At 38.8% G+C, this 13367-nt stretch overlaps 1 protein-coding gene across 1 annotated transcript in view; it reads left to right on the forward strand.

The window, feature by feature from the left end:
- The first annotated feature begins 238 nt into the window (after positions 1-238).
- Positions 239-13367, forward strand: part of TMPRSS11D (transmembrane serine protease 11D) — a 77631-nt gene continuing 64502 nt past the window's right edge. The window contains exon 1 of the mRNA XM_049886165.1: positions 239-303. Coding sequence (XP_049742122.1) covers positions 296-303 — 8 coding nt within the window. The 5' untranslated portion in view covers positions 239-295. The remainder of the gene's footprint in view (positions 304-13367) is intronic.

Raw genomic sequence — 13367 nt, forward strand, 5'->3', positions numbered from 1 at the left:
TCTAAAAGTGCTGTCACCTGTCACTGTATTTAATTAATCACAAGTTACCAGAATAATGGTATTCTTACTGATTTGGAAAATTACCTGTTTCTGATTTTGTACTACAAGTCATTCTATTGGTTAAAGTTGATTCCTTCAGACTTGCTAAACAAGTTTGATTTTAATCCGTGGATTTCCTCCTTTGTCATCAGTTCCTGCATAGATTGCACATGATATATGAGAGTCATTCATTTGAGTGGGAATCTTAGAGCTGTGGATAGTCTGAAAAAGGACCTCTTCATTATTCACGATTAAAATGTATAGGTAAGTCTTGTTTTTGCCTCCGTAGCTTTAGAAGTTTTGTTATATCTGAGAGCACATGAAAAATATACAGAAGCTTCAGAAAGTCTGGCTATGCCTAGAAATCTTCAACTCAGTTACTTTCATGTACTTTCTCAGTTACATCAATGTGCTTGGCTGCTTGACTAACTTTTTTTACTAAATGAATAAGCCTAAAGAGACAGCATAACATTGTGACAACACATCTTTAAATAAGGAAGTATTTTTTATTTATTTTCTCATGGTTAACTTTTCAAAATCAATGTGTGAATTTTAAAACTGCAATCACTTAGTAAAAATTCTTCAGTCATTTTAGAATTTTTGGAGAATTCTGTATTTTCAATTCCATCACAGTATCATTACTATTGAATATGCAATGAATCCAGAAATTATCTTTAATAAGGACAGCATTTGTCTACTTTTTATGTCATTATGGTATCATTATTTTCAAGTAAACTCTCAGTAATACACAGAAAAACAGTTTATTTGTCTAGTTTTCTCTTCCATTATTGAATAATTATTTTCATAATATTTCATTTAAAAAGGTAACAGGTTGTGACATAATCAATCATTTATATAATTTCATGTGTTTGTGTGTGCATCTATGAGTATCCATGTTATGTATATTGTTTCTCCATGAATACAGACAAACATTGTATTGATAAGTCATTTAAAAAGGGGGACAGATAAAAGCATGGACAAGTATTTGCTATGTTTAGTGCAACTGGGTTATTTCAAGCCTGCTTGAACATTAGGAAACTCAATCAAAATTAAAATCATTTTAATAAAATATACATTCAATTATGTATATATATGTGTGTGTATACACACATACACACACACACACATATATATATGGTAGCAGTCTGTCTCTAAAAATAGAAGAAAGTAAATTGTTTCATATTTATACAACAGATCATGATGAATTCATTGCTGCTGTTATTGTCAGTTGCCATCGAGTTGATTCTGACTCATGGTGACCCCACACGTGTCAGAGTAGAATTGTGCTCCACAGAGTTTTCAAACGTGTAACCTTTTGGAAGAGGATTGCCCAGCCTGACTTCTGAGGCACCTCTGGGTGGATTCAAACCAAACTGCCAAACTCTCAGCTATAACCAAGTGCTTAACCATTTTTGTCACCCAGGGACTCTGATGAATTTATTAAAATAGCTTAAAATCTATTTTAACTCTTATATAGGCTGTATCTATGAATAATCAGTTTGTTTTCTCTTGTTTTATTAATATAAAACATATATAATTCTAATTAGTTTTGTTCCTTGTTTGGTTGGTTGGTTGGTTGGTTGTATGCTTGCTTGCTTGCTTGCTTGCTTGCTTGATTGGTTGGTGGGTTGGTGGGTTGGTGGGTTGGTTGGTTGGTTTTTATCAGCAAGAGATACCATGCTAAATTTATGGAATTTTCAAAATAATTTATATACCTTCCTTCATCAATTTGAGGACCCCACGGTGTGAAACAAATGTATTATGTCAATCTGAATAAAGAACAGCATTTCCACTGGGAATAGGAAAAGTATATCCAAATGGCCTGGGGGATTTTTTCAAACTGTATATATTACCCAATTCTGCCATATGCTCCAAGGGATCAGGGTATACAAATCTGGTAAGGAAGGGAGATAGAAAAGTGTAATGTAAAAAAGCCCTACATGTAATTCTCTTGACTTTTGATTGACAGCAGGATTTCTTTGGTAATTTTATTACTTTATGTAAGTTAAACTCCTGGATATTTTCCAGCTTGTCTTCTCCTGAAGATTGCAAAGATGGTGTGTTCCTTTCTTTTTCCACCTTGTTGTCCCCTTCTCTGAAGAAGGAAACCCTACTATAGGATCCAGGAACCTGAGCAGTTATTTTATCATGATAAAATCATTACTCATTTCCAATCCTTGAGCATTCCAGACTTTTTCAGGTCCTCTGAGAAAGTGCCTATATCTAGTGTATTATATAAAAAGTATGAGATGAGGTTTGGGAGACAGGAAGAAGATTTATAAATGGTAATTCAGAATGTGGTTTAAGGCAAAATTAAGGTAAACCAGCAAGTCTCAGCTCATGAACAGACAAATCTTAACAGGACTCCTCCCATCATAGCAATCTTCTTTCCACTAACTTCTCTTTTGTCTGTGCTCATGACATGATTACCTGCATACAGAGACCTGCCAAAGCCAACTGGATGACCTGGCTCCCAACAGTACAAAACAACATGAGACAAAAAATGAAAACACACAAACAAAAAAATACTTCACATCATAACTTTCAAAAATGCCTTCCAAACTCTGCCTGTTGTTTCAATGCTAGTTTTTTAATTATTATTATAACTCTCAAAAGCCATGCTGACCAATAATTAAAAAAAAAAATACTGAAAATTATAATTAGGCAAAGGGTATATTTCTTAATATAAATTAGGCGGTGGGCACCAATTTATCTTTAAAGTTACAAAGCCAAAAGCTGTGCATTTAAAGTTCAAGTTCTTACCTACAAAATCCTTACGCCAAATGCTGAAACAGTTGTTGAATGCTTTTCTAATGTATGGGAGTGAGGAGTAGGAGGTGGCATTATAATACATAGGAGTATTAACTGCAAGTAGCTACCTGGGATCACATACCTTCTAGAAAATTCTCTCATGTTCACTGCCAGTTTGTTCTCCCGAAGGCACTCCCAATCTATTCACTCAGAAATGACATTTTTTATCACTCCAGTTCCCAAGGTGGCTATGGTTGGCACCCCTAAAATAAGTCATGTGGAAGAGAATCAAAATCTACTGTTGTAAAAAAAAAAAGTAAGGGACCCTAAAGTCATCCAGGAAACCCTGGTGGCGTAGCAGTTAAGAGCTAGGGCTGCTAACAAAAAGATCAGAAGTTCGAATTCATCAGGCACTCCTTGGAAACTCTTTGGGGCAGTTCTACTCTGTCGCTATAGGGTTGTTATGAGTCGGAATCAACTTGACGGCAATGGGTTTGGTTTGGTTTGATTTGGTTAAGTCACCCAACCCTATTCCCTAAAGGCATTGCTCCAGCTTGTGGGACCCCATACTCTTGAAAAAAGACTTGCCATGATTTCACAATTTCTTTAAATCTAACTTTAGTATGTGCTCATGATATGTAAAAGAAATGCACCAATCCAAGACTAAGGTCATTCATTAGGCAAATGTCCAAAATGATTGGAAAGAACTGACTTTGGAAAAGTTTACACTGAGAGTAACTCATTAGGAGAAAAGGGCAGATTTTATAGACTACTGAATATCATACTCATTTGCCAGAATTAGACTTCAACTCAGTGGATAAAAAGAGACATTGAAGGATCTTTTCGAATTTAAAAAAGTTTTTATTTTGATAGTCTTACTTCTTTGGCACCCTGGTGGCATAGTGATTAAGAGCTATAGCTGCTAGCCAGAGGGTCAGCCGTTTGAACCCACCAGCTGCTCCTTAGATACCCTGTGGGGCAGTTCTACTGTTCTACAGGGTCACTATGAGTCAGAATCGACTCGACGGCAATGGGTATTTTCCTTCTCTGCTGGATTATTCTCATTAGCAAAAAGACATTCTGTAATATCTCCGCCTTTAAAAACAATCGCTTCATTAACCCCACAACCCCTATTGCCTCATTTCTCCTTAACAGCAAAATTCTTCTAAAGTTTTGTTTAGACCCATTGCTTCCATTACTTTTTTCTCGTTTTCTTTTTTTAACTTTTTATTATGAAATAGATCACACATAACGACTAATAAAAATTTTTTTTAGAACTAATTCTGTGTGTTCACCATCCATTAAGAAAAATAACATTACCAATACTTAAGCAAGTCCCGTGGGCTCCTCTGCAATTACAACATGTCCACTAACTGCCCTCTCTTCATATGGTACAAAATAACCCTCGTCTGGCATGGCATCTTCATTCCATTGATTTTCTTTATGGCTTTACCATTCATGGATATATCCCCCAAAATATATGATTTAGCTCTACCTGCGTTTGAAATTCATGTAAATGGGATCAAAATTATGTTTTATGAAGTGCGTAGTAATAGTTTATCATTGTTCACTGCTATATGATATTCCATGGTAAAAATACACTACAACTTATATATCCATTACAAATAACGCAGCTCTGAACATTGTTAAATAGGTCTGCTAGTACAAATGGTAAGCCCCTAGGGACGGATTTTCTGGGTCATAGCAAGTGTGCGTGTTTATCTTGATCTACTTGCTCTCGTTTCATTAAATAGGCTTTCACCCTCACTGCTCTTTAAAATAACTCCTGTCCAGATCATCTGTGACCCCACACATTGCAAAATCCAATGGTCAGTTCTCAGCGCTCATTTTACTTAACCATTTCACAGCAGACCGCTCAGTCCTTCAAGTTTCTTTCCTTCACAAAGCATTTCTCTCACAAAGTTTGTCTCCTATCCCAGTGAACAAACTTTCTCAGTTTATGTTATTGCATCTTTCTCATATTTCCTCTCTCCAAATTCTGAGTATTCTGAGGCACACTCCTTTAACCTCTTCTCTTCCATAGTTTCACTTACTTCCTGTGCAATTTCATCTAGTCCCAACAGTTTTCAATAAGCTAATGGTTCCCAACTGTGCACACATAACCACTTGCCTCTTGGATGTTTCATAGGTCAAAACTTTACCCTTGATTTCCCCCCAAAACACGATTTTCACCCAAACTCCCTGATCTCAGTAAATGGGATCACCATTTGCCAAGACGTTCAGACAAAAATCCTTGGACTCACCTGTGGCTCCTCTCTCCCCTTACTCCACATTCAAGCCTTGAGCATATCCATCTTCTTCTACCTCAAAAGCCAACTGCCCCCTTTGTTACCATTCAGGTCTAAGCCACCATTACCTCTAAACTGGATCACTGCAAGAACCGACTAAGTGATCTTTCAGAAAAATATTTCTGTTGAAAGTCTAAAACATATCATTTAAAGTATCCCTGGGTGAGTCAAGGTATTAAGCCACTGAGTCATTCATTCACACTTCAGTATGAAGCTCAGTCAGGCATTTATTTCTTTAATATTACCTGATCTCAGCTCTGTTTTATACATGTATGCAGATGGGTTGTCTAAGAGAGGGGAGAAATAAAGTTAGGGTGATAAGTTTTGAAGCGTGGGGCAGTGTGTGAGGAAAATGGTCTGGGCAGGTGATGCAAAGGAGACCCTGAACAGATAAGAACTTACATGTGCACTGGAACATCTGGAGAGCAGCAAAGATAGGCTCTGAACAAATTTTGGAAGAAAATGCAGCTAGAAGCAAAAAGGGGCAGGTTGGTCACTTACGTCCAAAATAATTCACCAGGAAACTGGAAATGATCTTGCCTGAAACAACTTTTAAGATCATATGGCAAAAAAAGCCTTTTGATTCCTGGACCTGCAGCATTTTATCTATACTTCTTTAATGGCATTTCGGAAACCCTGGTGGCATAGTGGTAAGACCTGTGTCTGCTAAGCAAAAGGGCAGCAGTTTAAATCTGCCAGGTGCTCCTTGGAAACCCTATGTGGCAGTTCTACTCTGTCCTATGGGGTCGCTGTGAGTCGGAATCAATTTGACGGCAGTGGGTTTGGTTTTGGGTTAATGGCATTTATCCTATTACCCCTAATATTATACTTTACTCACCCATGGAGCAAATGCCAGTTTTTTGAATCCCTAATTTGTGTGAGCTGCTGTGCTAGGTGCTGCAGGTATAGAACTGGAATAGAAAGGCCTGGACCCTGCTGCTTTCGTGTCATTTTCTGGGAAGCAAACGCTAAAAAAATTAAGCAAGCAAATACCTATTTAATTGTAGTTGTGGTAGGTGCTATGAAGAAAAGATTAAGGCCTTTGGTTAATTAAGATGAATGGAAGCAACCGTCATTTAAAATATTTTTTTCTGGGGGAATCTCAGCAGAAGAAAAGTTAATTTTCATGAAAATCACAAATTTCTTCACCAGGAAACGACTGTATCAGTGATTAATACGAGAATATGTGATCTCACTTTGATTTGTGTGATAAACTGACACTGAAATAAGTATAATAAAAAATAAAAAAATAAAAAAAACTTGCCATTCAGCAGATTCCCACTCGTGACAACCTGACGTATGGAGAGCAGAAGTGCGCTCTATAGGGTTTTCAAGGCTGTGACCTTTCAGAAGCAGATCACCAGGCCTTTCTTTCAAAGTGCCTCTGGGTGGGTTCGAACTGCCAGCCTTTTGGTTCGTAGTCAAGTGCTTAACCACTTGTGCTGCCAAGGGATTCTTAGATATTACAATAGAGAAGAATAAACCAATCTGGGAGTTTATAGAAGGCTCCTCTGAGGAAATAAATTTAAGTGGAGACTGAAATGCAGGCAGGAACCAGATCATGCCAAACTTTGAAGGCCATGCTAAGGATTTTAGATTATATCCTAAGAGAAATGCAAAGCTGTTAAAGTTTTGAGGAGGGCAGAGACATTATTACATTAAAATTTTAAAAAAGATTATCTGACTCCCTGTAGAGATGATCCCAGTAGAGAGAGGAGACGCTGCCTGTTGATGAGGGGAGGCCAGTTAGAGGTTAGTTCAGTATTCCAAAAAAGGAATGAAAGTGGCTTGGGCCAAAGTGGTAAAAGTGGCAATGAATCTTGAGATAAATCTAAGAAGTAGAAAGGACACCCTGGTGGTGTAGTGGTTAAGTGTTACAGCTGCTAACCAAAAGGTTGCAGTTCTAATCCAACAGGTGCTCCTTGGAAATCTGAGTGGGCAGTTCTACGCTGTCCTGTAGGGTCGCTATGACTCAGAATTGACTCGACAGCAATGGATTTAGTTTGGTTTTTGTTTAGAAAGGACAGGATTTTGAATTGGGTGTGAGGGATGAGAGATAAAAAGATGTCAAGTATGACTGTGAGGCTTTCCATATGAGTAACTTAATGAATGCTGGTGTCATTTACTGAGAAAGACAATATGAGAAAAAGGTCCATTTGATGGGTCAGGGGAAGGTTGTGAGGATTGGAATGAAGCAGCCAGTCAATTTAGCATTAGAAATGTTGGGGTTGAAGCACTAAGTGTAGGGTACAGTTAGATACTCCAGTCTAGAAATCAGGAAAAGATCAGTGTTTCTCCAAATGTAACCTTTGGATTACCTGTTTCTGAATCTCCTGGGTCAGGGGCGGCGGGGAATCTGTTGCTGTCGAGTCACTTCAGACTCATAGTGACTCTATAGGAGAGAGTAGACCTGCCCCACAGAGTTTCCAAGGAGGGACTGGTGGATTCAAACTGCCGACCCTTTGGTTAGCAGCCGTAGCTCTTAACCACTGTGCTGGCAGAATCCCCTGAAGTGCTTGTTAAAAATACAAATTTCTGGGCAGCAAGACTAGATCTACTGAAACAGTCTTTCTGGGTTTTGAATGGAGGAATTTGCACTTTTCCAAGCCCCGTAAGTAGCTCTCATGCATACAAAAATTTTAGAACTCTTGGCTTAGATGGTAATTGAAACTGAATGAATGAGATCAACTAAAAGAAGAAGAAAACGCCCAGAACAGAGCTTAGAATAACACCTGACATCTAAGGTTGAATAGAGGAAAAACACCTAGTGGAAATACGGAGAAGGAGTGGCCAAACGAATAGTAAGAGAAAGTGGCATCACAGAAATCAAAGGAAGAGAGTGTTTAATAAAAAGAGATGGTCAAGGTTGTGAAAAGCTGCTAAAGAGGCTGTCTTATTCTCCCTCAGTAAGACTTGAGTGCCCTGAAGCAGAGTCAATACTTTGGTCATCTTTCAAATGTTCCCACTGTCTAGAAGAACGCTTTAAGTACGTAGTAATTATTAGTTCTTCCAACATTCATTCAAAAAACATGATTTATCACGCTGGGAAAAGAGCAGACAAAAGACTCAAGAGGCCTAAATGCTGGCACCTCTGTGACACCAGCTTAATTAATCGCTCTGCAAATCAGCTCATTCATCTGCATAATGGGAATTTGGAGTGAATATTCTGAAGATTCCTGCCATTTCTAGCATTCCGTGACTGCAGAATCCTATTACTCTTACAAAATGCTATCATAAAAGAAAATGCTAGCATTGTCAGCTAAAGTTGGGTTCTACCTAGAAGAGAAATGTTGTTATCATGAGGAGAAATGTAGCATCTGCCATTTACTGAAAACATGCCAGAGTTCAAAGTACTTTACGAACATCATCTCGTTTAATCCTCACGGTTCCTCATCCATCTGATGGATGAGGAAACTAAGAGTCAGAGAAGATTTGTTGCTTACCAGTGGTCACCTCCATCTGTCTGATTACAAAAATCATGGTTATCACTATTGTACTACATTACCTTTTTGTATTACCTATCCAGTAATTAAAATACAGGCCTCTGGACAGGACTAGGAACCCTGGTGGCACAGTGGTTAAAAGCTACGGCTGCTAACCAAAAGGTTGGCAGATGGAATCCACCAGCCATTCCTTGGAAACCCTATGGGGCAGTTCTACTCTGTCCTATAGGGCTGCTATGAGGTGGAATCAACTTGATAGCGAGGGGATTTTTTTTGGCTTTTTGGGGGGGCGGGGGGCAGGACTAATGTTTCATAGGATTTTTATATAAAGATAGAGAAAATTGGATAGAAAAAACAGGTACATTTGTTCAAGAGATAGAAAAGAATCTTTGACATGTTTGTAGTTCTTCACACCCAGGTTAGAAGCCATGGCCATGTCCTCAGAGTAGACAGTCACCTCCATCACCTAATTCATTCTCTTACTGAACGGATTCACTTAATTAACAGATCATCAAAAACTTAGGGAGAACATTTATTGGGTTTCCTGAGCAAGACACAGGGCTAAGTCCCATATTATTCTAGCAGTGTTAACAAATTTTCAATTTATTTAATCCCCACAACAATCTGGAGGTAGATACTAATGTTATCTTCATTTCACAGATAAGGAAATTGAGAAGGTTAGATGACTTCACAGGGTAACACAGTGAATAAATGGGAGAAGTGGGATCTGAACCCAGTTAGTCCAGCTCCAGAGTCTGTGCGCTCTTAACGCCTATAATGTTGTTACCTCTCTCATGGAGTCAGATGGTAAATATGTAAACAGAGCCTCTAAAAAAACTAAAGTGTTTGCGAAGTTTGAGAGTACACAGTTGAGATAAGAGGCTCTACTGGAGAAAGTGGTCATGAAAGGCCCTACAGAGCAGGCATCATAAGCAAAAAGGAGTCTCCATGTAAAGGAGGGATGGACAGTGTTCTAGGCAAAGGGAAAGAACTACGTGAAGGTGATGAGAAAACTCACTGATTCTTTGTTCAACTACTGTGGAAACTGAAGTCCAGAGAAGTGGACTTCAAGCAGATTTTCTGATCCCCACATCAGTATTTTCCCACACTACACATGTTGCCTCACAGGATAAGTGATTCATGAACTCTGAGGAATACATTCTACTGTGTGGGCCTCAAAAATACTACCTTCACACAGGTACTCTGTTGGAACTCTGTTCATTTCATTATGTCACAAAATCATCCTGAGAAAAGGATATTGAGAATCTCAGTTCCCTCTTCATGTCTGTGGACAATGTGGGCGAGAAGACACTAGGATTAAATTCAGAAGTGGATAAATAACAGGCATTGTTTTAAAAAAATACATTGATGCAACTAAATTATACTCAAGAGCCTCTAAAACAACTACTCTTGGGTTTGGTCCATGATTCACTAGAAACTTTTATACTTTTATAACATGTGCACTTAATAACATAAAATATTTCTTTTTTATTTCTTCTCCCCCTTCACTTATAGCACCTCACCACTCCCTCCCACAAAAACTTGATATATATCCTTCCATACAAACTAACCAGGCCCCTCTCCTTGGCGATTATTAGAATATTTTTATGTTTTTAGTATACATAACAGCGAGGAAACCCTGGTGGCATAGTGGTTAAGAGCTACAGCTGCTAACCAAAAGGTCAGCAATTCAAATCCACCAGGTGCTCCTTGGAAACTCTATGGGGCAGTTCTACTCTATCCTGTAGGGTCACTATGAGCCAGAATCTATCAACGGCAACGGGTTTTGTTTTTGATTTATGTAACAATGGGAGCCCTGTTGGCACATTGGTTAAGAGCTACGGCTGCTAATCAAAAATGGTTGGCAGTTCAAATCCACAAGCTAATCCTTGGAAACCCAATGGGGCAGTTCTACTCTGTCCTATAGGGTCGCTATTAGTACAACTTGATGGCAACGGGTTTTGTGGTTTTTTTATATAACAATGAAATCAGATATTGGAGGATGCACATATTTGGAGCAAAAATGTTGCCTTTTGCTTCTCTGGAGTGTGATGGACCAAATTTCTCATCTCTTTGGGACAAAAATGTATGGGGACTATCCTGACACTTTCAACTTAGTATTACAATTGACAATTACAGATCACATTCAGCTGGGAATAGAGGCATATAAATCCTTCATCCATTTGTTTTCTGTAGAAAGAAAACATGTATTCCATTCAACATTAGGGCACGCATATTTTTACAAACAATAGATTAAGATCCTGAACACTTCATAACGATCCTATAGCAGTAAAGTATTGCTCTGCACTTGGATTTTTCAAAACAGAGAAGGAACTAGTAGGCCTTCAATAAAATCATTTTGTATTGTCGTGGAGCTACTCTGATCTAATGGTATCCTAAACCCTGGTTAAGCAAAGTGTGCTCCTTGGACCATTAGCATCAGCACCATCTAGCAGTTTGTTGGAAATGCAGAATCTCAGACCCAACCTCAGACTCACTAAATTTAAATTTGCATTTTAACAGGTATTTTGTATATACATTAAAATTTAAGAGGCACTTAACTAAACAACTGCTATGTACAGTTACAAGATAGTCTCTCAAGTATCCAAAAAGGAGAAGGGGGTACAGTGAACAACTTCCCTGAGTCTTTAAATATGAATAAACATGCCTTCTTCTGTAGAAATATTTAACACCTACAGTAAGTTAGAATTTACAGAGCAGCATTTTCAAAACTGAGGTCCAGGAACACTGCTCCTCATAAGGTTATTTCAGAAATATTGCTTCGATGCTCAAATAAGTTTGGGAAACATTGCTATCTAATCAGGTCAAGTTGTATTAGAATAAAAAAAGAAATAGGTGAATTGGGGAAAGCGTAAAGAATTTTTTTTATTCTTTGATGGTTACGAGAGTGGGGAGGGAGGGAGGGAGGGAGAGGGGTATTTACTAATTAGGTCATAGACAAGAACTATTTTAGGTGAAGGAGAAGACAACACACGATACAGGACAGGTCAGCACAACTGGACTAAACCCAAAGCAAAGAAGTTTCCTGAATAAACTGAACACTTCTAAGGCCAGCATAGCAGGGGTGGGGGTTTGGGGACCATGGTTTCAGGGGACATCTAGGTCATTTGGCATAATCAAATCTATTAAGAAAACACTGTGCATCCCATTTTGGAGAGTGGCTTCTGGGGTCTTAAGCAAGTGGCCATCTAAGATGCATCAATTGGTCTCAACGTACCTGGAGCAAAGGAGAATGAAGGACACCAAAGACACAAGGTAATTCTGAGCCCAAGAGACAGAAAGGGCCACATAAACCAGAGACTTCATCAGTTTGAGACCAGAAGAAGTAGATGGTGCCTGGCTACAACTGATGACTGCCCTAACAGGGAACACAACAGAGAACCCCTGAGGGAGCAGGAGAGCAGTAGGATGCACACCTTAAATTCTCGTAAAAAGACCAGACTTAATGGTCTGATTGAGACTAGAAAGACCCTGGAGGTCATGGTCCCCAGACCTTCTGTTAGCCCAAGACAGGAACCATTTCGAAAGCCAACTCTTCAGACTGGGATTGGACTGGACTATGGGATAGAAAATGATACTGGAGTGGAGTGGGCCTCTTAGACCAAGTAGACACATGAGGCTATGTGGGCAGCTCCTTTCTGGAAGGGAGATGAGAGGGCAGAGGGGGTCAGGAGCTGGCCGAATGGACATGAAAATAGAGGAAGGAGAGAAGCAGTGTGCTGTCTCATTGGGGGAGAGCAACTAGGAGTATATAGCAAGGTGAATATAAATTTTTATATGAGAGACTGACTTGATTTGTAAACTTTCACTTAAAGCCCAATAAAAAGTCAAAAAAAAAATTTTTTTTTTTTTGGTAGTTTGAGTTTAAATATGAGTTTTTCTCTAGGGTTTCTCAGCCTTTTTTCCACCGTGACACCTGACAGATGATGGTAATATCTGAGACACACCCCTGTGGGTCTAACCAGGCTTATAAGCAATTCATAATGGACTATTTATAAGTCCACCCAGAAAATAAGAAAATGCAAGTGAGTGGGAAGAACGTTATCCTAGAAATAACTGCTGTAAATTACATAAGAAGTAAATCATTTCAAAATAGTGACGCTCTAACATTTTTCTTAAATAGCTTGCCATCAACTGTAACACACTACCTTATTTCAATACTTCATTAAGAACTAACTGCTGCCTAGGAAATATCATCGAAAGCTAAGCTGAATAGGTTGTTAAGCTCTTTTCTGTTTCTGTGAGGACAAGTCTACTGTCATTATCAATTACTTGATGAAGTCTTGGTAATTTTGTTATTGGGGTAATTAAAGATCATTAAGAACTTCTGGTGGCACGACAGGAGCCCTGGTGGCTCAGTGGTTAAGAGCTCAGCTGCTAACCAACAGGTCAGCAGTTGAATCTACCAGCCTCCTTGGGAAACCCTATGGGGCAATTCTACTCTGTTATGTAGGGTTGGTATGAGTCAGGATCAACTCAACAGCAAGGGATTTGGTTTTGGTTTTGGTTGATGGCACAAGAAGAAGCCCTGGTGGTCCAATGGTTAAGCACTCAGCTGCAAACTGAAAGGTTGGTGATTAGGACACACCCATTGAATCTGTGGAAGAAAGACCTGGAGATCTGCTCCCATAAAAGTTTACAGTGTTGGAAACCCTATGGGGCAGTTCTACTCTGTCACATAGGGTTGCTTTGAGTCAGCATCAACTTCAGGGTACCTCACAACTAAGATCATTAAAAGATAAATTTAAGTTTTAATAGCTTTATTAAGATGTAATTGTTGTTGTTAGATGTCGTGGAGTTGGTT

This window comes from Elephas maximus, chromosome 5 (assembly GCF_024166365.1).
Source record: "Elephas maximus indicus isolate mEleMax1 chromosome 5, mEleMax1 primary haplotype, whole genome shotgun sequence".
NCBI lineage: Eukaryota > Metazoa > Chordata > Mammalia > Proboscidea > Elephantidae > Elephas > Elephas maximus.